The sequence below is a fragment of the Bufo bufo genome, chromosome 2 (assembly GCF_905171765.1).
Source record: "Bufo bufo chromosome 2, aBufBuf1.1, whole genome shotgun sequence".
Lineage (NCBI taxonomy): Eukaryota > Metazoa > Chordata > Amphibia > Anura > Bufonidae > Bufo > Bufo bufo.
In genome coordinates this window covers 742506773-742533734 of record NC_053390.1, presented here as the reverse complement: position 1 = coordinate 742533734, position 26962 = coordinate 742506773, and the positions used below count along the sequence as shown (strand labels likewise).

The following is a 26962-nucleotide window of genomic DNA, read 5'->3' as shown; positions in this document are numbered from 1 at the left end:
TGCAAGATCCTGCAAGCCCCTGATGTTTCCTCACGTCAGGATTATCAATCAAAATTGATGGGTCGGATTTGGCTGCAACAAGCTTGACCTGTCTCACCGCTCCCATTCTAACCTCTATCAGGTCCATGCTGGGCTCTACTTCCTGGTCCCATTCCGAAGACCAGAAATGCCTGAACATGCCTGCTCAGCTAATCATTGGCCACAGGCAGGCATGTCCAGACATTTCATGTGTATCGAAGAGAGAAGGTGTGACCCAGTATGGGACAGAATGGGATCAGTAGGGTATTCATGAAAGTGGGCATCCATTCTTTATTTTTATCTTTTTATTTTAGCCCACTTTGAGTGCACCTGAGACAACTGCTTTACCTTTGCTTGTAGAATACAGTACAACATTTGCACTTTATGTACGAGAAAGGAGGATTCACTATTGCTTAAAATTGCCTTGTAATAGTAGACTTTGAGTACCCAACCAATCGCCTTGGGTCAACAGGCCTCAGGGCAGCCAATCTGTCCCTAACTACTGGTCACTTCACAACCTACACCGAACCAGCATTGGCTCCTAAAATCTCTTCACCAGATCATAGCCTTGCTTCCTGGCAGCAACACTCTGCACCAATCCCGATCCTCAGGCCCTGTCTCTGTAACCAGCTCGCCAACTTCTCACTGCAGCTCACTCCAACCAGGATGTCCATGTCTCTTCTCTGCTGCCTGTCGTCCATCTCCTGGTCACCACACTTGGACCTACATGCTAAGTGTTTCCTAAGTAAACCCCTCTGGCTCTATAAATTGTCCACTTGCCAGCGTCAGGCTCTGCTTGGACTTATACCCCAGAATGGCCATAGCTGAACACTGAATCACGTCAACCATTGAGCTAAAGGGGTTCTCAACTTTGTAAAAAGTGGGGCACAGGCAGAGGATGGTATAGAATAAGCTTTACTTGCATGTTGAATCGATTACCTTTCCGGTCCTCCTCCAGTATCTTAGGCCACTGATTAGCTGCTGTGGTCCCATATTGTTAATGTGACCTGGGTGCTACGGCCCTATAAACGAAGTGCCGCGGGGAGGACTGGAGTAGCAAGGCTGGAGCGGTGAGCGATTTTATGTCATCCTCTCCCTGCCTGTGCCCCCATTTTTCCTAATCTCAGACATCCCCTTCCATGAATACAATGCTCCCGCTGTGACGCACAGGGAATGTACTGTAAATATAGAATAATTCAGATTTAAAGGGAACCTGTCACCTGGATTTTGTGTATAGAGCTGAGGACATGGGTTGCTAGATGGCCGCTAGCACATCCGCAATACCCAGTCCCCATAGTTTTGATACATATGCAAATTAACCTGAGATGAGTCCTGTCCCTGCGATAACTCCAGCGTTAAGGAGCCCAGCACCGCCCGCATCCTCAGAATTTCCTCCTTGCTCCCCGGCGTCCGAAAGCTAGATCGCCGTAATCTCTCGATGCTCATGCTCAGTTCGTTCCCTGAGACTGATGCCAGCACAGGGAAGGAACACTATGACGACACTGCGTATGCGCTATCTCGCGCATTGCGAGATTACGGCGCTCTAGCTTTCTGACGTCTGGGAGCAAGGAGGAGATTCTGAGGACTGCGTATTGTGGATGTGCTAGCGGCCATCTAGCAACCCATATCCTCAGCTCTATACACAAAATCCTGGTGACAGGTTCCCTTTTAAATGTGTCTTTGTAAAGGTATGGAAAGTCATGGTTGTCCTTAATCGTTGTCCCCTTTTTGGAGTTGTCCGTTTCTGCCGAGCCCTGAGACAAGCGTACCCACGTTCTTATTACATCACTCGGCTGTTTTTAGAAAAGACATAATGTAACTCCACTTTTCCTAACCTTTCCAAGTCGAGCTCTACTTGTGGGAAGCTGACTCCAAGGCTTACTTGGCAGAACCACAGGAGGCTCTTTACGTCTTTCCATTGCGCCTTGTAGATCAGTAAAGTTCTGTTCTGATGTGCTGTCTGCTAACTTCTCTGTTTTTTCCTGGTTTAAAGGAGTTGTCCCTTGAAGACAACTCATCCCCTATCCACAGGAAAGGGATTAAAGGGGTTGTCTCACTTCAGCAGGTATCATGTAGAGAAGGTTAATACAAGGCACTTACTAATGTATTGTGATTGTCCATATTGCTTCCTTTGCTGGCTGGATTCATTTTTCCATCACATTATACGCTGCTTGTTTCCATGGTTACGACCACCCTGCAATCCAGCATCGGTGGTCGTCCGTGCACACTATAGGGAAAAAATGCCGGCCTCTATGGTGGCTGGGACCGTGGGAGCTTACATAGGCTGGTGCTTTTTTCTATAGTGTGCAAGCACGACCACCACTGATGGATTGCATGGTGGACTCGTAACCCCTGAAAATGACCAGGAGGCAATATGGATAATACATTTAGCAAGTGCCTTGTATTAACTTCTACATAATAAATGCTGTTTTCTGAAGTGACAGAACCCCTTTGTCATGGTCGCTGTTATGGCACCCAACAGGTGAGGTTTAGTGTTAGGACCCGTCTTATAGAGATCGCCTTGGCGTGCGGCAGACGGGCTCAAATAATTTTGTACAAAATGTATTTGCTAAGCATCTCTAATTTATTAGCATAGCATTGGCAATACAATATACCTTTGTACTTTTATTTGGTTTGTAGAGTGCTGTTGCACTGTGTTCTATATGTATTTTCAGCCATAGCAACGTGCTGACCCCCCCCCTTTTTTGTTTTGTAGCATGTGACTACTGTAGCCAATCGCAGGCCTCTTCAGTGCACTGCTGAGGCCAGTGATTGGCTGCGGTCACACATTGCCGACGTGATGTCACTGCTGCAGCCAGGTAAACGGAGCCCTGCCGGGAGACCTGGAGCGGCAACATGGGAGCTATTTATTACAGATGTTTCCTTCAAGCGTTTTTCACACTCCCAATGCTGAAACATTCTAATCTATCCTATTGGTGTATAAATATTATTTGCGGCAGGATTATTGTGTATGTGTGGACAGATTAGTAGACAGATACTTTGTTCTGATCCTGAGTTACAGCCTGTATTCACCATCCTTCATGCCTCCGAGCTGAGATTTTCCAGCATTCCCGCTGGATCAGTCTCTGCACGCAGTTTGATCTGATCATTTCGGAGACTACAGTCTACACACCAGGCGCTATGCAGTAATGGGGTTTTTGCACATTGTAGGAGCTTAGCTTTAGCTAGCTTAGTGATCTGGCTGACGACCAGCTTGTTGACTGTTTCCAGCGAAAACCATATCTTCGTGTTTTCACATCTATTATCTGCTAGAGTTTATTATTGTGTGCATAAAATATTTATACTGAGGGGGATTTGATATAGCCGCGCGTGTGAATTGGTCTCTAAATATTTGTTTTATGAGACAATGCGCAGAGACGCAGACCCTAGAAGTGAGCAGCCATGGAGGAGCGGCCTGTAAATGTAATATATATATTTTTTCTTTCCATTCTCAAAGCCACCTTTCACAGACTGTCAAAAAGCGACATGAGCAGGTCCCACGTGTGCCAAGAGAGCTTTGCATGATTGAGACCTGGAGATTGGGAGGCCGTCACTTTCTAATCTCTAATTTAACATTCCAACCAAAACTGTAACGGCAGCCTGCGGTCCTGGGCGCCGAAACTGGGTCAGGAAGCAGAACTAGTCATCATCTGCACAAATCGGCTTGATCGCTTGACCGGTGTTTGATCTCACAGAGCACCGATGCTTCTCTTTTTTTTTTTTTTTTTTTTTTTTTTTTTTTTTAGACCTGTGTCCGAAAAAAAAATAGATGAAATAATAGGAAAAGGTGGATCTATTGCATTTAAACCCTAGGCCTTATTCACACGAGCATTACTGATTCTCTCAGGGTCTGTTCAGGGAAAAAAACCTGATTGTTTTGCTTGCAAGTTCAGTTTTGATGCGTTTTTTCACGCTCGTGAAAGGAAAAAAAAAAGCCTGAAAAATAACAATCTACATCTCCTAGCCACAGTCGGTGAAAAAACGCAAGTGAACGGGGCTTAGCAGCGCTCAGGCTAGTGATACTAGTCGTGACGTCACTGGGCCTGCGGTAAATGGTGAGAAGGCCGAGGTGCTACCGGAGCGCCGCTGCCTTCTTAAACAGCTGATTGGCAGGGGTCCCCAGCGTCGGACCCCCGCCGATCAGATGCTGATGATCTATCCAGAGGATAGATCATTGAAAAGAAAAAAGTGCAGAACCCCTTTAAGGCTGCCATAGGAATACATAGAGAAACTGTCTTCCTGTCCACAAATAAGAGGTTGTGTTATTTGGAGAGTCAGAGTGTTAGTCACATGACACAGCTGAGGATCAGAGGGGAGGGGATAACTCACAAATAGTCACTGGTAAGTTTATCTTTAGTATAGTTTACATCCTGTTCCTTTCTAACAGTTCAGAGAATAAGAAGTTTTCTCGGCGTCCTTGTAACTACATATATCAGATAACTGTTTTAAACTCATGGGCCAATACAAAATCTATATTTTCCATTTATAATACTGGGGTCTTGGATGGTATGGGGGATTTTGAGCACCAGGGCCATGTGAGAGGAGGCACAATTACACCCACTCGGCAATGGATATTACCGTTACCATTCTGCTGATCTGATAATACAGAGCAATGAACCTTATCTTGTTTTGCTATGCGGTGACTCACACATGAAGTACCGCCATCACTCATCCTACTGCCCTGCTACGTCTTGACTTCATTCCTTCATCTCTTGTTTTCTTTCTCTACTCGCTCTGATTTCTTCTTTGCCTGAGATCTTTAACCCCTGTCAGTCATTCAGCTTCGCTGCCGCTTTTTAAGTCTGTGTTTATTCTCCTGTGCCTGAAGAACACATTCCTTCTACATTAGCCTCCCGCCTTCCGACCCCACATTTAAAGGAATTGCAGAAAGTTTCATTGTACTATAATTGGGCGGAAAATAACGTACATTAAAAAAATTGACCCTTTGTTTTCTGCTTTGCAGGTGCCTGAAATAATTGGCTCCATCAGACAAGCCGGAAAACTAGCACGGCAAGAGGAGATCCATTCTCCGTTATGTGACGGGGACGACGCTTTCTCCAAAAAGTTTGAGGTCCTGTTCTGTGGCCGAGTTATTGTGGCCCATAAGAAGGCACCGCCTGCCCTGATAGATGAATGTATTGACAAGTTCAACCATGTCAGCTGCAGCAAACAGAAAGACGTGGACGATCTGCCTCCGCAGACAGACTCCAGCACCGCAGTCACGTTTGGAGACAAACTGCGCTCTGCTTTCCAGACGACCTTTAATGAGGACGATAAAAATAAACCCATGCGTAAATCTTATTCCCAGCCGGGCTTAAGGACTAACTCGTTTGAGAAGGAATGGGAGAATGGTCGTTACAGCCTTCCTGGATCTTTCGAGGAGCATGACAGTTCTATGGACTTAAAAAGTTCTGGTGAAGTACGGAACTGCGTGCAGCCCACTGACATGGCGGAAAATCAGACCATGCTGTTCACGGTATGAACTGCTTGATCCGAGAAATTTCTCACATGTTACAAGAGGTCAGATGTTGAAGGCTATTTAAGACTAGTGATGAGCGGCAGGGGTCATATTCGAATTCGTGATATTTCGCGAATATTCGCGAATTTGAATATTTGTCATATTCTACATAGTCTAGCTTTACCAGTCTGACTGTCTCCTATAGGCTACAGAATTCCATGTCAGCCCATTAGATAATTGCATTCAACTGTTGCCCAACCCCCCCCCCCCTCAAAATAAAATGATTCCCTCTATGCCCAAAATATCTAAAAACTTTTAAAAAATAATCTATTTACCCCTTAAAGGGGTTGTGCGGGATTCTAAGGCTACTTTCACACTTGCGGCAGAGGAACCCAGCAGGCAGTTCCGTCGCCGGATCCTGCAAAACGTATGCCAACTGATTGCATTTTAAGACTGATCAGGATCCTGATCTGTCTTACAAATGCATTGCAAGAACGGATCCATCTGTCCGATTGTAATACGTCGATTTGAATTTTTTGATTTCTTTTTATTCCCCCCCACATTTTTACCGGTCTGCGCATCGGTTCCCCCCCCTACATTTTGACCGGAAGGACGTATCCGGCATTTTGGTATTTTGAATGCTGGATCCGGCACTAATACATTCCTATGGAAAAAAAAATGCTGGATCAGGCAAGTCTTCCGTTTTTTTTCCACCGGAGATAAAACCGTAGCATGCTACGGTTTTCTCTTTTGCCTGATCAGTCAAAATAACTGAACTGATGCATCCTGAACGGATTACTCTCCATTCAGAATGCATGGGGATAAAACTGATCAGTTCTTTTCCGGTATAGAGCCCCTAGGACGGAACTCTATGCCGGAAAAGAAAAACGTGAGTGTGAAAGTACCCTTAAAATGTAATTTATTGTGTAAATCTTGTCTAGTCTCCTACACAGCATGACAGTGTAGCCGTCTTCACTTCAGTCTCCATGCTCCCGCTGCGCTCCATTCTTTACAACCCGAACTTGTAGGTTCTGGACGTAGATGAGATACAGCCACAACACTTCCCATAGCGCTGTGTGCTGCAAGAGCCGTCAGAAATAAAAACGCCTACTACACCCTCCATCATCCCCTTGTTGTGTCCTCCTAATATTTCCTTCCACACTAATATGACGAGCAGTGGCCTACCCTCCTTGTGGATCAAAATCACATGGCGATGACATCGCGACCATTCAGGAATGGATTCTGACAGAGGGGATCATGGGAGTCCTGGTCATGATGTCAGAGGAAATGGTCTCAACAGAGGGTCCAGATCTCCAGAGTGAGACAGAAAAAAGTATCACAAGTACATTAGTAAGTGGCGGGGCACAGGAAAAGGGATACCCGAATAAGTGTTGCACTTGGACACGTAACCATCCAGCCAGAGTGGTGGCATGCCATACTGATAATAGTCGTTGTACAGAATACAATTTCTTTACCCGATGGTCACCTCTGGGGATTAATGTGATTTTATAGCTCTTCTCTATAGAGTGATTACAGGTCACCCAATCTTGGGCTGTCCATTTTAGAGGATTTGGTAGCAGCTTCATGGATTTTTAGTATTGTATGGTGTTGCGTGACCTTTTACTATATTTCTTCCAGATTGGCCAGTCGGAAGTTTACCTAATCAGCCCGGACACCAAGAAAATTGTTATAGAGAAGAGCTTTAAAGAAATCTCCTTTTGTTCTCAGGTAAGTGTGACTATAGACGATAGATGGGATTACAGGTGGTAGGGAACCTCTTGAAAAACTCGAAACCATTCTGCATTATTTTACTTCTGATTGTTATGAAGTCCCTTTTTGTGATTGCATGGGGCACCAGATCTACAGGTATATAGATCTTCTTGATGTTTCCAAATGCATCCATTTCTTATCCCCTAAACATGAATGTGTGCAGGGACTTTAATGAAATCCCCCCCCCCCCCCCATTGTCCCAGTCATGGTGAGCTAAAGTCGCTGTGCCATGGATCCACCAAACAAAATCCTCATGCAATCACAAATTGATTTTCAAGTTTAAAGTGGGCTGTTTGAAGAAAATTTGGCAATTATTACAGGAGGATCCCTCATTTGAGACCTACACCCACAGCTCATTGAGTTCAGTGGGCACTTCTTTTCCCGTGGTAGAGCTGCAGAAAAATTGAACACGGTCAGTTTCCCTTGCAGATCGTGGATGATTTCTGAGGATCCTAGTTGTGGAACACCTTGTGATCAACTCAGAAGTTATTCTAGCAAAAAGGCAATGACCAAAAAGGGCATCCCCTCTAATAAAATTAGACTACAAATTGTTAGACTGCATTCACACCTTCTTTCTACATTCGATGTATGCACCAGAAAAGCTCCCAATTGTAGAAGGTATGCTGTATGCATCTGAAAGTCCCCATTCACCTAGTGAAGGCCAAAAGATGCCCAAAATCTTTTTGAATAGTTTTCCAGTAGAACGGATCTAGCATACCAGTTAGGAGGGAGCTTTGTCCATGCTCCAGTGGCCTGATACTATGATGTGCGCTGTCTCCGCTTCCTTTCTGCTCCTCTCCTTACCATCTTTTCTAGAACCAGTCTCCATGATCTGACTTGGGATAGGTTCACATTTGCGTTCAATGGATCCAGCAGAGAACAGCCTGCTGGAGTTCACCAAATCCCACCTAGCTGGATACTGCCAGACCCCATTGACTATAATTGGATCTGCTGAGGATCCATCTGCTTTCTGACATAACTGCTGGTTTTTGGGAGTACAAAAACTTTTTTTTTTTGTCTGACTGAAAGCGATCATTTCGCTGGAAAGCTGCCAGATCCCATAATGGTTAATGGGGTCTGACGGTTAACAGCAGTATCTGGCTAGACCAGACCGGTGAAGTCTGGCAGGCTGTTTAACTCAAATGTGAACCTACCCTTACAGTATATTTGTAAGTTTTCCAGATGAACCTTTGCTTTAAATAAATTTCTTAAAGAGAAACCTGTCACCATGAACATGGTCTCCCATCTGTGGACAACATATTATAGAGGAGCTGAGCAGGTTGGTATATAGTTTTTGGCAAGAGATTCACTAGGACTTGTGTTGTATTCCTTTAAATCTCTGCACATTCTGGGCTTAGGAGTCCAGCGGGCGGTCCTAATTGGTGATTGACAGCTATAAGCCACTATATAGGACCACCCACTGGACTCCTAAGCCCAGAACAAGCAGAGATTTTAAATGAATACAACAGGAGTTATAGTGAATCTCTTTCCACAAAATGATGTCCCAATCTGCTCAGCTCCTCCTGCTCTATAACATGCTACCCACAGAAGGGAGACCATGTTCATGGTCAACGGTTCCACAATAATGAACTTTTTTTAATTTTTTTTAGAGATTTTAATTTTTGCTTCCTTCTCTACAATATCCAGAGGTGATTTTTGTCCTTTTTTTTTTTGTTTTTAGGGAATCCAGCACGTCGATCACTTTGGTTTCATCTGCAGGGAGCCTTTAGACTCTGGAGGCTGTCACTTTGTCTGCTATGTGTTTCAATGCACAAATGAAGCGCTGGTAAGTGCATTGTCACACAAGTCTTTGTACCACACTGAAGGCATTCCTTGTTCTATCCAAGCGGTTCCTTATAAAGGTTATATGAACTACTGTAGGTAAAAAGCTCTTTACATTGTACATTCTGCAAAGCTCCAGCCACATACGCTGACTGTATTTGTATGGCCCCTCTGACATGACTTAGGCCAAAAAACCTTAGGTTTTCATCTTTCTGAATAGGATAATGCACAATTCAGTGCAAAGACATCCTGTATAGGCATACATTGTAGGAATACTGTACTAACCCATCAACACCATGCAACGGTGGCTGCAACGCCATGTGAGTAGAGTTTTTGGAGGATCTTATAGGCGACATGCATGGCCAGTAGTGCTTGTGTGTTGATGATGGGTTAGTGGGGTGACTCTGGTTACTCACCCAGTTGATATTTGTGTCCATTCCCGGTTGACCAGAGTATTTGATGGTGCCTGTAGATGTGTGACTCGCTCCAAACTAGAGAAACCTATCTTAAATGACCATATATTTAAACCTCAATTAACCTCCAACGCCCATATCTTCAGATACCACCAATCAAAAATATACTGTAGTCCAGATATACTCTCATTCATAGGGTGTGCCAGGGGGTTCTCCACCACATGAGGAGCTCTGGCATGGCACTATGTAGATGTTTATCCGAGTAACTGGCCCATCACCAAGGCAAAATATTCCATATGTTGACCAACCCTGGGATAATCCTAGCTCCTCATACTTGCCCACCAGAGGAGGTGGCTCCCTTTAAAGGGGTACTCTTCTGCATCTGAACCTGATACACCCTGAATATACATTCAAATGGCCCCATTGTGTTTCTTCTCTACAGTCTGTGGTTTATCAAGGGACCAAAACTAGAAAGAAGCATGACTATAAAAATGGATCCTAAGTGTTGTGCTCCTTAGATGCTTTGGTGCCATGCAAGGGGCAGTAGAAGACCAGTGACCCTAGAGTAAAAATTCTGATGGGTTCCTCAAGGGACTTTTGTTTGGACTGTTGGCAAATATGAAGGTGGAACATTGGCTCAAAGGTCATGGATTTCAAGTAGTAAAAACAGTTACTGTTGAGAGGGGAGTCTTGTATAGTCTCTTCAGGGGCCCTTCATTGATTGTCTCTTTTGGAACGTACACCATTGAGAAGGATAAACACTCCGCCACTGTCAATATGTTGTAATACAAATCAGTCAAATACTTGTTTAAGAACTGATCTCCAAATGATGAGTCTGGGGTTTCTTGTGTATTCCTTCTAGGTGACATTGTTCTATTGTTCCTTTGTTTTTTCAGGTGGACGAGATCATGTTGACCCTGAGGCAGGCTTTTAGTGTAGCTGCTGTGCAGCAGAATACGAAGCCTCCTGTGCTTCTGTGTGATGGATGTCCCATGCAGTGCATGCACAAACTGTGTGACAAAATAGAAGGTAAGCTAGAGGTCTGGGGTGAATGAGCGCTTTTGTAACTACCAAAAACAGACTTGTCCGGAGAGGTGACAGGTCCTTTTTACGGGATCATTTCATAAAATGGTATGTTAAAATAATATTTAAAGTACAAACATTTTTAAGGGTACTTTCACACTAGCGTTTTTCTTTTCCGGTATTGAGTTCCGTCCTAGGGGCTGATCAGTTTTATCTTAATGTATTCTGTATAGAGAGCAATCCGTTCAGTATCCATCAGGATGTCTTCAGTTCAGTCACTATACGGTTTTTGGACGGAGAAAATGCAGAACCATGCTGCGGTGTTTTATCCGTCCAAAATTCTGGAACACTTGCCGGATCGGGCATTACTTTACCTTGAAATGCATTAATGCTAGATCCGGCCCGAAGTGTTCTGGAAAAACTGATCCGGGCTTTGCGGTCTGTGCATGCGCAAGCCTTTAAAATGTGAAAAAGATAAATGCCGGATCCGTTTTTCCGGAGAAACAGATCCGGTATTGCAATACATTTGTGAGACTGATGTGCATCCGGATCCGTCTATAAATGCTATCCGTTTGCATACAGATTGCCGGATCGGCGATGGAACTGCATGCAGGAATCCAACAACGCAAGTGTAAAAGTACCCTAAGAAAGAGCAGGGGGTTTAAGATCCCACACTGAGGAACCGTCATGAGTGGCGGCACAGTAATACGTAATTCTGCCAGATTCATGGAAAGCATGTAGAATATATTTTCATGGAGTCCTAAGTATCATGTTATGGGCATTTTTTCCATGCATAGATCAGATCTGTTCAGACTTGTGTTCTTGCACTTGTAAATACCTGATCTAAAAGAATGCACCCTGTTCAGTGGAATGTAGCTGGGGTGCGGGGGATCGCGCCCGTGTACTTTTGATCACACCGGTATAAAGTTTGATTTATCTCGGCAGGTCTTCCGTCATCAAAAACCAAGCTTGAATTACAGAGACACATCACCACATTAAACAATGAGGAGCAGGCCTCTGTGTTTGAGGAAGTACAGGTAAGCCTGTAAGTGATCGCCATATAACTTCACTAGTGTCCGGGCGGTATTTTATGTGCTAATGGTGGCCCTCTTCTGTCAATTTACTGAGAGGACTCTTAATATTCACATAGCCTTCAGCTTCTCCGGGGCAGATGGGGAAAAAAAAAAATGTTAGTAACTATTTAGACTTGGAGTAATCCATCATGTCTGCATCCTGCCTGGCATGATTAATGTGTGTACATGGTCATCATGGTGTGGATGCAAATGACCAAGAGAACCTGTAACCTTTCTCCTTCAACGGACAGTGCATAGGGCTCTGATTTGGTTATGTACATACATTGCAGAGAGCGCCGATTTACTGTGCAAGCTAGCGCCATGGAAAGGGCGTACGGTTCGTGTCCTGACTCTGTACACAAGTCTTAGGCCAGGGCTCCACGGTGACCTATTGCAGTAGGGCCCTGGAGAATGGGGTATGCATTTTTTATTTTGGCCCATTGGTTAGCACTGGTGTGGTGGGTTTGTATCTGACCAGGGACAAGATCTACGTGGGTTTCCTCCCATACTTCAAGAATAAACAAATGGGCAAATTGGGTTTCTACGAAATTGCCCCTAGTGTGCGTCATGTGTTGGGGTCAAGGACCTATATGGCAGCCACTGACTTCCCAGGACGTTGCCCCGGCCACACGGCTATCTCTGCGCTTTGAGTCCCTGTGAGGAAAACCTGTTACAAACGTTTGTAGCCGTTAATTGCCACAATTTCAGGAACGCATGAAACTACATATACAATCTTGTGCAACCCTCTAGGAATACACCACGTGCAATACCACTTTTATTTTTTCTCCTTGAATGTTAGTGTGTGCTCAATAAATTGCCATAGTGCTCTGCCCTTAGAGGACTAAAGGAACTGTGGAAATAAATGCTTTGTGCATAGCATACAGAGTTCAGCTCCGGGGGACCGTGTTTTAGCACAGCCTATGTCAGAAAATCAGAACACGTGAAGTTGCCACGGAACAGATGAAAGCGTACCGCTTATTCATCCTGTTGTATGATGCCGGAAGGAACTGTTCTGCATCAGTACAGAGGTCCTTCAGGAAGTTCTCCATCTGCTGGGCTTATCGTAGTGTTGATGGACCTATGGACTTTGCACACATGATCTAATGCTTTCAGTTTTCTAGCTCTTTCTGTGAGTGGGATCCTTGGGTTCTGCAGCTGGCTGACCATTGATGACTGACCAGACATAAAACCTTGGTGAGACCATGATTTCTATGGTAGCGTGAAGTAATTTCTCATGTTTGAAGGTTCTTGTCCTTCTTCTGACCTCTGCCTAATGTGTATGTATCTGTATTGATTTTGGTTAGTTGCTGTTTGCTAAATACAACTTTTGTGTCTAGTATTATCGGCTCCATTTTATACTCTGGTCCTGTGAGCTGAAATGGTCCCGTCGTATGTGGACTAGGGGAGAGAATAATGTGCTGTATTTCTGAAGTCCTCTTTGCTGGAGACCACGTGGCCGTTATTTGTCCGTGTACTAGAGTGAGATTATGCTAAACTTGTCTATATTCGGGCCATGCAGCGAGCCAAGACCACTTTTCACTCCAGTTTTACAAACTGACAAGCAGTGGAGCAATTGTCTGTAATTTCTGGCACAAATGGTTAATATATTTGTCCTACAGTAGATGAGACCGCTTTGGAGTAGAATGCACCAAAAGAGGCCACAAATACATTGCTAAATGTGGTTTTAGTGAATAAAGTACATGTCCGTGTACTCGGGGAAGGGGGGAGGGATTGTGATTTATGTATTTTGCTAGTAGAGAGTAAGGCCGAATGCACAAGTGATAAGATGTATCTTTATTTGCCTCCATACTAGGTACAGCTACAATTATTGGTGGATAAAGCGAGGACGTTGATCTATATATGGCAATAAGAAACAATAACCTCCCTTCACACCCAAGTCTGATTGAGATACAGTGGTGGTTAGCCACGCATTAGTTTTAATAAGTGTATTTATAAAAGTATATACTTTTAAGCAATCCGTTCAGGCAGTAAAAAAAATATTTGTACAATAGCCATGGCTTTGTGGATTCATCTATATATTATTATTATTATTTATTATTATTATTTATTTTTTTCTTCCCAGTTGCTTTTTTTTATATAGTGAATAGTCCACTGACTTGGTCACCAACACTTTACACCTCACCTGGTTGTAAATGTGTAGACCCTGTAGGTGCCATTTAGATTACTTACAGGCTGAAAGCCCATTATTTTTTATTTAAAAAAATAAAAACAATCCTTTGTCGTTTACAAACCAACTTCTTCTGGAATGGCTAATTGTGTTTTATGCAGCTGTGGCGCCATCTTGTGGACTGTATGGCCAGAAATACATCTCATAATAATATTATAATATTTTTTTTCTTGAGTTTTCATTTCCATCTGCATTGCTTGAGCATTAATTCTGCTTTGAATAGTTGTCTATTTTTTAGTCCTGTTGGCAGTTTTCCTTTTTTTTTATCATTATTCTTCCGATTCTGTTACATGCTCTCCTAAGCTATAAACCTAACTCGGGCAGAGCTAGATAGATCGTGGAAGCCACATAGCTCTTACACCTACTGTAAAATCTGCTACTGGTGCCCAACTTTTTCAACTTTTTTTGGAAGCTCCTGAAATGGGACTGCTTGCTCCTTTAACCACCTCAGCCCCCAGTGCTTAAACACCCTGAAAGACCAGGCCACTTTTTACACTTCTGACCTACACTACTTTCACCGTTTATTGCTCGGTCATGCAACTTACCACCCAAATGAATTTTACCTCCTTTTCTTCTCACTAATAGAGCTTTCATTTGGTGGTATTTCATTGCTGCTGACATTTTTACTTTTTTTGTTATTAATCGAAATTTAACGATTTTTTTGCAAAAAAATGACATTTTTCACTTTCAGTTGTAAAATTTTGCAAAAAAAACGACATCCATATAGAAATTTTGCTCTAAATTTATAGTTCTACATGTCTTTGATAAAAAAAAAATGTTTGGGTAAAAAAAAAATGGTTTGGGTAAAAGTTATAGCGTTTACAAACTATGGTACAAAAATGTGAATTTCCGCTTTTTGAAGCAGCTCTGACTTTCTGAGCACCTGTCATGTTTCCTGAGGTTCTACAATGCCCAGACAGTACAAACACCCCACAAATGACCCCATTTCTGAAAGTACACACCCTAAGGTATTCGCTGATGGGCATAGTGAGTTCATAGAACTTTTTATTTTTTGTCACAAGTTAGCGGAAAATGATGATTTTTTTTTTTTTTTTTTTTTTCTTACAAAGTCTCATATTCCACTAACTTGTGACAAAAAATAAAAAGTTCTATGAACTCACTATGCCCATCAGCGAATACCTTGGGGTCTCTTCTTTCCAAAATGGGGTCACTTGTGGGGTAGTTATACTGCCCTGGCATTCTAGGGGCCCAAATGTGTGGTAAAGAGTTTGAAATCAAATTCAGTAAAAAATGACGAGTGAAATCCGAAAGGTGCTCTTTGGAATATGGGCCCCTTTGCCCACCTAGGCTGCAAAAAAGTGTCACACATCTGGTATCCCCGTACTCAGGAGAAGTTGAGGAATGTGTTTTGGGGTGTCTTTTTACATATACCCATGCTGGGTGAGATAAATATCTTGGTCAAATGACAACTTTGTATAAAAAAATGGGAAAAGTTGTCTTTTGCCAAGATATTTCTCTCACCCAGCATGGGTATATATAAAATGACACCCCAAAACACATTCCCCACCTTCTCCTGAGTACGGAGATACCAGATGTGTGACACTTTTTTGCAGCCTAGGTGGGCAAAGGGGCCCATATTCCAAAGAGCACCTTTCGGATTTCACAGGTCATTTTTTACTGAATTTGATTTCAAACTCCTTACCACACATTTGGGCCCCTAGAATGCCAGGGCAGTATAACTACCCCACAAGTGACCCCATTTTGGAAAGAAGAGACCCCAAGGTATTCGCTGATGGGCATAGTGAGTTCATGGAAATTTTTTTTTTTGTCACAAGTTAGTGGAATAGGAGACTTTGTATGAAAAAAAAAAAAAAAAAAAAAAAATCATCATTTTCCACTAACTTGTGACAAAAAATAAAAAATTCTAGGAACTTGCCATGCCCCTCACGGAATACCTTGGGGTGTCTTCTTTCCAAAATGGGGTCACTTGTGGGGCAGTTATACTGCCCTGGCATTTTCCAGGGGCCCTAATGTCTGGTAAGTAGGTAAATGACCTGTGAAATCTGAAAGGTGCTCTTTGGAATGTGGGCCCCTTTGCCCAGCTAGGCTGCAAAAAAGTGTCACACATCTGGTATCTCCGTACTCAGAAGAAGGTAAGGAATGTGTTTTGGGGTGTCATTTTACATATACCCATGCTGGGTGAGAGAAATATCTTGGCAAAAGACAACTTTTCCCATTTTTTTATACAAAGTTGGCATTTGACCAAGATATTTATCTCACCCAGCATGGGTATATGTAAAATGACACCCCAAAACATATTCCCCAACTTCTGCTGAATACGGAGATACCACATGTGTGACACTTTTTTGCAGCCTAGGTGGGCAAAGGGGCCCAAATTCCTTTTAGGAGGGCATTTTTAGACATTTGGATACCAGACTTCTTCTCACGCTTTGGGGCCCCTAAAATGCCAGGGCAGTATAAATACCCCACATGTGACCCCATTTTGGAAAGAAGACACCCCAAGGTATTCAATGAGGGGCATGGCGAGTTCATTGAAAAAAAAAAATTTTGGCACAAGTTAGCGGAAATTGATTTTTTGGATTTTGTTCTCACAAAGTCTCCCTTTCCGCTAACTTGGGACAAAAATTTCAATCTTTCATGGACTCAATATGCCCCTCAGCAAATACCTTGGGGTGTCTTCTTTCCAAAATGGTGTTATTTGTGGGGTGTTTGTACTGCCCTGGCATTTGAGGGTCTCCGCAATCATTACATGTATGCCCAGCATTAGGAGTTTCTGCTATTCTCCTTATATTGAGCATACGGGTAATGAGATTTTTTTTTTCCGTTCAGCCTCTGGGCTGAAAGAAAAAAATGAACGGCACAGATTTCTTCATTCGCATCGATCAATGTGGATGAAAAAATCTCTGCCAAAAAAAGAAAAAGGAGGGGAAAGGCGTCTGCCAGGACATAGGAGCTCCGCCCAACATCCATACCCACTTCAGCTCGTATGCCCTGGCAAACCAGATTTCTCCATTCACATCAATCGATGTGGATGAATAAATCATTGCCGGGATTTTTTTTTTTATATATACAAAGTGTTTGCCAAAGTATATGAACACCGCCACCTCCTCAGCTCATATGCCTCGGCAAACATATCTTTTACTGCAGAGGAGAAATCTCGTCTTGCAGCGCCGCATACACCGACTTGCGTGTAATCTGACAGCAGCACAATGCTTCTGTCCGAATGCACATCAGTGCTGCAGCTGGTCGATCGGTTGGTCCACCTGGAAGGTAAAAAAAACAAAACAAAAAAGAAAAAACCAGGCCGCAAAGCAATAACTTTATTAACTTTAGAACAGAACATATTAACTTTTTTAAACTTTTTTACTTACCGGTAATTTTTTTTTTGTTTAGTTTTTTTTACCTTTATAGAACAAACCTCTCCTTCCCCATGGGACAATGTGCAAAGCGCAAATCGCCCAAAGATGTGGCGAAGTACGTTATGCACTTTATCCCAGGTGAAAGGAGAGGTTTGCAGCAGCTGAGAGTAAAAGGGCCCTAATAGCCCTGTGTGCCTGTCCTGTGAGATGCAATCCCTATGCTAGGTGTACCTGTGTGTGGTACTTCCGGAAACACTCTCCATAGCATAGGGCAGGGTGGTCAGCACAGTCAGGACAGAAATAGCGGGTGTCACGCCTTATTCCACTCCTGCTACAGACACGACATCTTTTTCGGGGTGACGGTTGGGTTGAGGTACCAGGAACGACACTGGGGAAATGTCGCTCGTGTAGACGGCTAACTACACTGGGGGATGGGGCCACGGAACCTCCTGGGTAAAGGAGGTTCTCGATGATCTCTTCCTGGAATTTGAGGAAAGATCGTGTTCTCCCAGCCTTACTGTAGAGAACAAAACTATTGTACAGCGCCAATTGAATTAAATATACAGACACCTTCTTATACCAGCGTCTGGTTCTGCGGGAAACTAAATACGGAGACAACATCTGGTCATTGAAGTCCACCCCTCCCATGAGCGCATTATAGTCGTGGACACAGAGGGGCTTTTCAATGACACGGGTTGCTCGCTCAATTTGGATTGTCGTGTCTGCGTGAATGGAGGAGAGCATGTAAACGTCACGCTTGTCTCTCCATTTCACCGCGAGCAGTTCTTCGTTACACAAGGCAGCCCTCTGCCCCCTTGCAAGACGGGTGGTTACAAGCCGTTGGGGGAAGCCCACGCGACTAGTTCGCGCGGTGCCACAGGCGCAAATCCGTTCTAGAAACAAATGCCTAAAGAGGGCCACACTTGTGTAAAAATTGTCCACATAAAGATGGTACCCCTTGCCGAATAAGGGTGACACCAAGTCCCAGACTGTCTTCCCACTGCTCCCCAGGTAGTCAGGGCAACCGACCGGCTCCAGGGTCTGATCTTTTCCCTCATAGACACGAAATTTGTGGGTATAGCCTGTGGCCCTTTCACAGAGCTTATACAATTTGACCCCATACCGGGCACGCTTGCTTGGGATGTACTGTTTGAAGCCAAGGCGCCCGGTAAAATGTATTAGGGACTCGTCTACGCAGATGTTTTGCTCGGGGGTATACAAATCTGCAAATTTCTGGTTGAAATGGTCTATGAGGGGCCGAATTTTGTGGAGCCGGTCAAAAGCTGGGTGGCCTCTGGGACGGGAGGTGGTGTTGTCGCTAAAATGCAGGAAACGGAGGATGGCCTCAAATCGTGCCTTGGACATAGCAGCAGAGAACATGGGCATGTGATGAATCGGGTGCGTTGACCAATATGACCGCAATTCATGCTTTTTTGTCAGGCCCATGTTGAGGAGAAGGCCCAAAAAAATTTTAATTTCGGAAACTTGGACTGGTTTCCACCGGAAAGGCTGGGCATAAAAGCTTCCCGGGTTGGCGGATATAAATTGTGTGGCATACTGGTTGGTCTCTGCCACGACTAAGTCCAAGAGCTCCGCAGTCAAGAACAGCTCAAAAAATCCCAGGGCCGAACCGATTTGAGCCGTCTCAACCCGAACTCCAGACTGGGCGGTGAAAGGGGGAACTACAGGTGCGGCTGAAGTTGGTGACTGCCAATCAGGGTTTGCCAGCACCTCAGGGATTCTAGGGGCTCTACGGGCCTGTCTTTGCGGTGGCTGCGACGGGGTAACTAGTGCACGTGCCACCGTACCAGCTTCAACTGCCCTTCTGGTGCTCGCCACGTCACCATGTTGTACGGCAGTGCTGGTACTAGGTCCAGGGAGGGCTGCGCTGCTGGTGTATGCCTCACCACGTGATCCGGCAGCGACAGCCCCACTCTGCTGCTCTTGAAGCGGATCCTGCATAACCTGTGGTCTAGCGACATGGGGCCGGGTACGCCTGGTGCTGCCAGGGACCTCCACCTCCTCGTCCGAACTTTGGGTCAGAGAGCCACTGCTTTCCACAGGTTCATATTCTGACCCGCTAGATTCATCAGATGAGGGTTCCCACTCCTCATCCGACTGGGTCAGAATCCTGTAGGCCTCTTCAGAAGAATACCCCCTGTTTGACATTTTGGACTACTAAATTTAGGGGTATTCCCTGAGACTACCCAAGAAAAAAAGCAAACCTGTCTTACAAAGGGGAGGCTAGCGAAGTACCGGAGGCCGCTGCGGTTGATAAAAAATATCAAAACTGATTTTTTTTATCGCCGCAGTGCGTGTAAAATGAATGTGCAGTGATCAAAAAATATATATTTTTTGTCACTGCGGTGGGGCGGGCGTGGGTGAACGCACGTGTGGGCGACCGATCAGGCCTGATCGGGCAAACACTGCGTTTTGGGTGGAGGGCGAACTAAAGTGACACTAATACTATTATAGATCTGACCGTGATCAGTTTTGATCACTTACAGATACTATAAAAGTACAAATGCTGATTAGCGATACGCTATTCAGCGAATAAAAGTGACTGCGGTGCGGTGGGGTGGGCGCTAACTGACGCTAACTACCTAACCAAGGGGCCTAAACTATCCCTAAAACCTAACAGCCAATACTAGTGAAAAAAAAAAAGTGACAGTTTACACTGATCACTTTTTTTCCTTTCACTGGTGATTGACAGGGGCGATCAAAGGGGTGATCAAAGGGTTAATTGGGGTGCAGGGGGGTGATCTGGGGCTAAGGTGTAGTGTTGGTGCTACTCACTGTGAAGTCTGCTCCTGTGCTGGATCCAACCGACGAAAAGGACCAGCACAGGAGCAGACAAGCCATATAACAGATCATATTTACTAATATGATCTGTTATATGGCTTGTGATTGGATTTTTTAAAAATCGCCAGCCTGCCAGCCAATGATCGTTGCTGGCAGGCTGGTGACTAACTTGTTCTTTAACTTTTGCCGGCCCGCGATGCGCATGCGCGGGCCGGCTTGGAGCGAAATCTCGCGTCTCGCGAGATGACGCGTATATGCGTGACTGTGCGCAGCGCTGCCACCTCCGGAACGCGAATCTGCGTTAGGCGGTCCGGAGGTGGTTAAAGGGGTCACCCCCATACAGACAAAAAAATATAGTTTTGGGCAGCAGACTGGAGCCTTGCAGCGCTGGGGTTCTAGATTCAAATCCAACCAAGGACGACATCTGCATGGAGTTTGTATGTTCTCCCTGTGTTTTTGTGGGTTTCCTTCGGGTACTCTATTTTCTTCCAACACTCCACAGACAAACTGATGGGGAACTCCGATTGTGATCCCTGTTGGGGACAACTTGATGCTAATGTCTGTAAAGCGCTGCGGAATATGTCGGCGCTATATACGGGCTTAAAATAAATAAACAATACATTATTTGCCCAGAGTGTACCCCAAACAGTGCATATTTTTGGCCTATATACCTGTTTTTCATATCGGCACTTTCCTTCCCCTGTTCTTGGCATCCCCGCATCCTGGCAGGATGTTTACATGCAGAACTTCCGGTTTCCTTCAGCTTCCTGCTGGCTTTGCTAGACAGAATAACCATCCTGCAAGAGCAGAACGATTGTCACCTACACATTACTAAACCAGCAGCAAGGATTGCATTATGGAAACAGCCACACATATGATGGGTAAAGAAACCTGGGAAGTCTGGAGGGTTACTTTAAAGTGTGGTTCTGGTTTTGCATGAACATTCTTAAAAATAATGGTCACATGAGCATGTAATTTATATATAAATGGGAGGAGCTATAAACTAGCTGGGCGTTGTTAGGGGCGGTGCTGGAGCTGTGGCAGAGAAACAAGTGCATCATGGGTTTGGTTGGATACAGCAACAGGACATGCCGCGAAAAAGATATAAAGAAATCAGAGTAATTTGTTTACATGGAGAAAAGGGGTAAAGAGTTCAAGTTAAAAAAAATAAGCATTGGGAAGATGTACAAGTGGTAAACAACTACATGAGGATATCTGTTAAAAACCATAGTAATCTGAAAAGCCCCTTTTTAAGATCTGCTATAAGTGTTTTGGGCAACATGGGCGATGTCACCTTGGTTTAGGACACACACTATGCATGTTGGGCTACTTTCACTCCTACGTTAGGTGCGGATCTGTCTGGTATCTGCACAGACGGATCCGCACCTATAATGCAAATGCTTGTATCCATTCAGAACGGATCCGTTTGCATTATTCTTTAAAAAAAAAAAAGTCTAAGTCAAAACGGATCCGTCCTGACTTACATTGAAAGTCAATGGGGGACGGATCCATTTTCAACTGCACCATATTGTGTCAGTGAAAACGGATCCGTCCCCATTGACTTACATTGTAAGTCAGGACAGATCCGTTTGGCTCCGCATAGTCAGACGGTCACAAGCAGCGTTTTGGTGTCCTCCTCCAGAGCGGAATGGAGGTGCAATGCAGCCAAACTGATGCATTCTGAACGGATCCTTATCCATTCAGAATGCATTGGGGCTGAACTGATCCGTTCAGGGCTCTCACAAACAGAATTCAAAACGCCAGCGTGAAAGTAGCCTTAGGGGCTTACCAACTGAATGATTTTGTAAATGTGTTTCTTTGCCTAATTTTAAGCATTGCCCATCTGATGGACTATAGTTGTAGAATTACCAGTCCTTTAGTCCATTACTTTGGGCTTTACACAATTGTGACCTTTGAGATCAACAATGTCAAGGTTTCCATCAATATTTTTGAATTAAAGCCTTGTTGGTCTACTCAAAAACTGCTAAAGATCCACTGCCTGCCACCCCAGACTTATAACGGGTACATGTGTAACAGGTTTGATGTGTAGCTGTTTGAGGGGGCTCCAATTTTGGCGTAATTCCTAAATCAAGTATATATATATATATATATATATATATATATATATATATATATATATATGACAATTTTATTTTTGTTGAGATGATAGTCCTTTAATATGAAATGGACAATAACTTGTTGCATTATAGGTAATTTTTTATTTTTTTTTTTCTTCCTATCTTGGTGCAGAAAATACGTCCTCGGACTGAACAGAGAGAGAACGAGTTCATTATCTCCCGGCTGAGGTGTCTCTATGAAGAAAAGCAGCGAGATCATGTCCACTGTGTGGAACCAAAGCAGGTAGGGTTTGCATTATGACCTAGAACTGTGACTGCTCCTGTGCTTACTTCTTAGAAATGCTCTTCTGGAAAAAAAAAAAAACTTTTTTATTTGATATAATGTATTATTAAAGAGAACCTGGCACCACAAAATGCAGTGCAATTTGATATATACTTTTTGTCTGAAAAGATTCAGCCAAACTTATAATTTATACAATTTTTATATCAATTTTTTTTTTCTGACTTCAGTTGTACACAGGAGGTGTGTGATCAGTGATTGGTAGCATTCTGTGTAAGGCCTCATGCACATGAACGTATTTTTCATTCTGTGTCCGTTCCCTTTTTTTTTTTTTTTTTTGCGGACCATATACGGAACTATTCATTTCAATGGGTCTGCAAAAAAAAGGAAGGTACTCCGTGTGCATTCCGTTTCTGTATTTCCGTTTCACAAAAAAATAGAACATGTCCTATTATTGTCTGTATTACGGACAAGGATAGGACTGTTCTATTAGGGGCCAGCTGTTCCGTTACGCAAAATACTGAATGCACACGGATGCATGACACGGATGCGGACCGCAAAATACATAGTCGTGTGCATGAGGCCTAAGTGTGTATACATAGCTGTCAGTCACTGATAGTTGTATATGAGGAAGGTCTTATCTGAGATTGATGGCATTCTCTGAGTAACTGTTGTGGTGATGTGCACGGTAGGAGTGCTGGAAGGTGTGTATATCCCACCTAGATACCTCAGCTGGGTGAGATAAATAAATTCCAGAAAGCTGCAGGGGTTTCAGCAAAGCGTAGTTTGCTTAGACAGTTTTGTTTACATTTTCTGGGCTAGATTTCATTTGGACTGGTGGATAGGTTTGGTAGTGGGATCTACCAGTCCACACCCTTCCAGTCTGGGTATTGTCTTTTACCTGAGGTCATCGCAGGTGAGGCCTGCTGTAATCGAGGGATAAAACCAACCCTCTGTGTGTCAGTCAGGAGAGAGAAAACAGAAGCTCTGTGTGTAGTGTTGAGCGAACACGAACTGTAAAGTTAGAGTCCGTACAGAACTTTACGACTTTTTGTACCCGAACCCAAACTTTGCCGGAGAAGTTCGAGTTCGGGCATTTGATAACGCTTGTTGAAAGGCAATCAATAAGCTTTTAAGCTGTGTGCCCTTAGAAGCCATCACAGTCATGCCTACTAATGGCATGGTTGTGATTGGCCGGTGCATCATGTGACCCAGCCTCTATATAAGCTGTAGCACCGCCCATCAGCTCTCAGTAGGGAAGAGACAGAAAGCAGGCAGCTGAAGTGAGGGACAGTGTTGGTGCAATTTTAATTTTTTTTAATTTTTTTTTGTGGGTGAAATGCAACATTGTACTTTGTACACCTGACATACAAATATATAACAGTTAATCCGTCTGTTAGTTAGGTGAACATCATATACCTATTTATTGCGTGAAGTACACCTGCACTGCATATGTGACAGGGAAATTGATATACCGTATTCTTCGCCCCATAAGACTCCCTCCCCCCCCCCGTCCCTGTCCCCAAATGGCGAATGCTGCCATTTTTTACTCTAACACTGATGCATCATGGGCCGCGATGCTGCACAGCGCGGTCTGCGATGCATCAGCGAGGAGGGGCTGGAGGTCGGCAACTGCTGTTGGAATCACGGTGCAGTCACTGTACTCTATTACACCGGGCCCCCACACAGCAGTATTCATATGTAAAGTGTAGGCAATCCATATGTAAAGTATAGCAATCCTCTGCAGTAGCGCAATCCACGTAGTACTTACTATGAAACTCCCGTACTAGCAGGCAGTCTGGCTGGTCACTTACTTCGTCATGCGCAGGCTCCGCCTGCTTCATTAATAAAGTGGGAGAAGCATGAGCGTGACGAAGTAAGTGACCGGCCAGCCTGCAGTGCCTGCTAGTACGGGAGTTTCATAGTAAGTACTACGTGGATTGCGCTACTGCAGAGGATTGCTATACTTTTTCATATGGATTGCCTACACTTTACATATGAATACTGCTGTGTGAGGGGCCCGGTGTAATAGAGTACAGTGACTGCACCGGGCCCCGTCGCGATTTCAACACCAGTTGCCGGCCTCCACCCTTCACTATTTACACAAGAACACTGTTATGGGAGGGGGGGGGCTCTGTGGATGACACATATATAGCATAAGATACTATGTGTCATCGACAGATCTCCCCCCCCCCCCCCCCCCCCATAACAGTGCCATTTACAGATCCCCCATAACGGTACGTCCTCTACAGATCCCCATAACTGTACGTCATCTACAGATCCCCCCCCCCCCCCCATAACTGTACGTCCTCTACAGATCCCCCCCCCCCCCCCCATAATGGTACGTCCTCTACAGATCTCCCCATTAGTTCCAAACCCGCCAAAAGCACACCTTTTGGTTAAAAATATATTTTTTTCTTATTTTCCCACTGAAAAACCTAGGTGCGTCTTATAGGGTGAAAAATATGGTAGTTAATTCGTCTGTTAGGTGCACGTCATATACCTATTTATTGCATGAAGTACACCTGCACTGCATACGTGACAGGGAATTTGATATAGTTAATCTGTCTGTTTGTTCAGTGGGTGACCTCAAAGAGAGCGCATCAAATAAGGGACGTGGCCCTGGTCGTGGTGCTGCTGGGGTTGGTGGAGCTCTTGTTGCAGGGAGAGGACGTGGTTGATCTGTGCCAGCTACACGCTCAAATGAAACCCCTTCCTTAGGTGCGAGTAGGCGACAAAACCTACAGCGGTATTTTGTAGGCCCGAATACCGGTGTACGAATGAGGCCAGAACAAGTACAGGCGATAGTAGATTGGGTTGCTGACAGTGCCTCTAGTTCCTTCATTGTCTCCCACCTGGTTCCCTGCTGAAAGCGCAGAATTGGCACCTGCAGCCGATGTCCATCTGTCTTTCACCTCACCCCCTAGCAAATCGGCCAAGCAGTCGGAGCCCCACGTCATGCAGCAGTCTCTTCTGCTTTTTGATGACTCTCTGCTGGCAGGGTTTCGGTGGACCGTCCACATAGCCCTGCTCCAGAAATGGAAGAGATTGAGTGCACTGATGCCCAACCACTTATGTTTCAGGATGTGGACATGGGAGGACCACCGCAGCACGTCTCTGATGAAACACAGGTGCCAGCTGCTGCGGCTTTCTGTAGTGTGCAGATCGGCAAGGAGGGCAGGGGTGAAGAGTGGGTGGAAGATGATGTGGAGGATGATTAGGTCCTAGACCCCACATGGAATCAAGGTCAAGCGGGTGACCTGTGCAGTTCGGAGGAAGAGGTGGTGGTTACACAGCGCCAGCCGCACAGCAAAAGAGGGAGCAGGGTGCAAAAGCAGAGTGGCCGTCCCCTAGCTAGTACGCCTGCTACTGCCCACCGCACCCTGGGACTGAGCACACCAAAGCCAGCTCCAAGGAGTTCCCTGGCGTGGCAGTTCTTCAGACAATGTGCTGACAACAAAACGCGGGTGGTTTGCACGCTGTGCAATCAGAGCCTGAAGCGAGGCATAAATGTTCTATACCTGAGCACAACCTGCATGACCAGGCATCTAAGTGCAAAGCACGAGCTGCAGTGGAGTAGACACCTCAAAAACCACGAAAGATCTCTGGCTCCTCCTGCTTCCTCTTCTGCTGCAGTCTCTGCCTCTTCCTCCCCCTCTGAATGCCAACATTTCTAAATTACTGGCCTTTGAAATGCTGTCATTCCGTCTGATGGAGACGGAGACTTTTAAAAAAAACTTATGGCGGTGGCTGTCCCACAGTATGTCGTTCCAAGCCGCCACTACTTTTCCAGGCGACCCAGTAAGCACGGTCAGGGACGTTATATCTCCCTAACAGCACACTGGGTAAATGCAGTGGCGGCTGGGTCTGAGGCGGATAGCAGTTTGGCGCATGTCCTTCTGCTACTGAGGATTGCAGGATGTTTCTCGTTGCCTCCGCTTCCTCCTCTACCGCCTCCTCATTTAGTCAGCGTAACACGTTCATCACCAACTTCAGCACTTCAGCACAGCCAGGGGTAAACGACAGCAGGCTGTTTTAAAACTCATCTGTTTGGGGGAAAAACCCGACACGCGCAGGAGCTGTGGGCGGGCATGAAACAGACCGATGAGTGGTTGGTGCCACTGAGCCTCAAGCCCGGCCTGGTGGGATAATGGGCGATATGACAGAAGTGTCATATAAAGCACACCTTTTGGTTAAAAATATTTTTTTGGGGCTTGTGTTCTAACTTGTGCTGATTACTGGGTGGCCACGCTGCTGGATCCCCGCTACAAGGACAACGTGCCGTCCTTAATTCCGTCACTGGTAGACGCGCTGCTGGTGGCATTCCCACCTGACACCGGGGGCACAATGGAAGCACAAGGCTAAGGAAGAGGCCCCCAACGCAGCTGGGGCACCGCCAGCACCTCAGAAGGCAGGGTTAGCATGGCCGAAATGTGAAAAAGCTGTCAGCATGCCACAACAACCAGCACCACCAGCTGATATGGAACGTCTTAGCAGGAGGCAGCATTTCAGCAAGATGTTGGAACAGTACGTGTGCACACGCCTACACGTACTGACTGATGGGTCTCCAAATTGGGCACATGGCCTGAGCTTGCCCTTTACGCCTTGAAGGTGCTGGCCTTCCCTGTGGCCAGTCTATTGTCCGAAAGTGTGTTTTAGCATGGCGGGGGGGTCATAACAAGCCCAGCCAGTCTACAACATGCAGAGCTGAAAACCTGTTTAAAACGGTGTATGTG

General features: G+C 45.0%; 1 protein-coding gene across 8 annotated transcripts in view; it reads left to right on the top strand.

Moving 5' to 3' along the window:
* TBC1D1 (TBC1 domain family member 1) overlaps positions 1 to 26962 on the top strand; it is a 212293-nt gene that overhangs the window by 75608 nt on the left and 109723 nt on the right. For all 8 annotated transcript variants that reach the window (XM_040418994.1, XM_040418995.1, XM_040418993.1 and 5 more), the window contains 6 exons: positions 4982 to 5494; positions 7115 to 7204; positions 8928 to 9032; positions 10338 to 10470; positions 11410 to 11501; positions 22119 to 22229. In XM_040418994.1, coding sequence (XP_040274928.1) covers positions 4982 to 5494; positions 7115 to 7204; positions 8928 to 9032; positions 10338 to 10470; positions 11410 to 11501; positions 22119 to 22229 — 1044 coding nt within the window. The remainder of the gene's footprint in view (positions 1 to 4981; positions 5495 to 7114; positions 7205 to 8927; positions 9033 to 10337; positions 10471 to 11409; positions 11502 to 22118; positions 22230 to 26962) is intronic.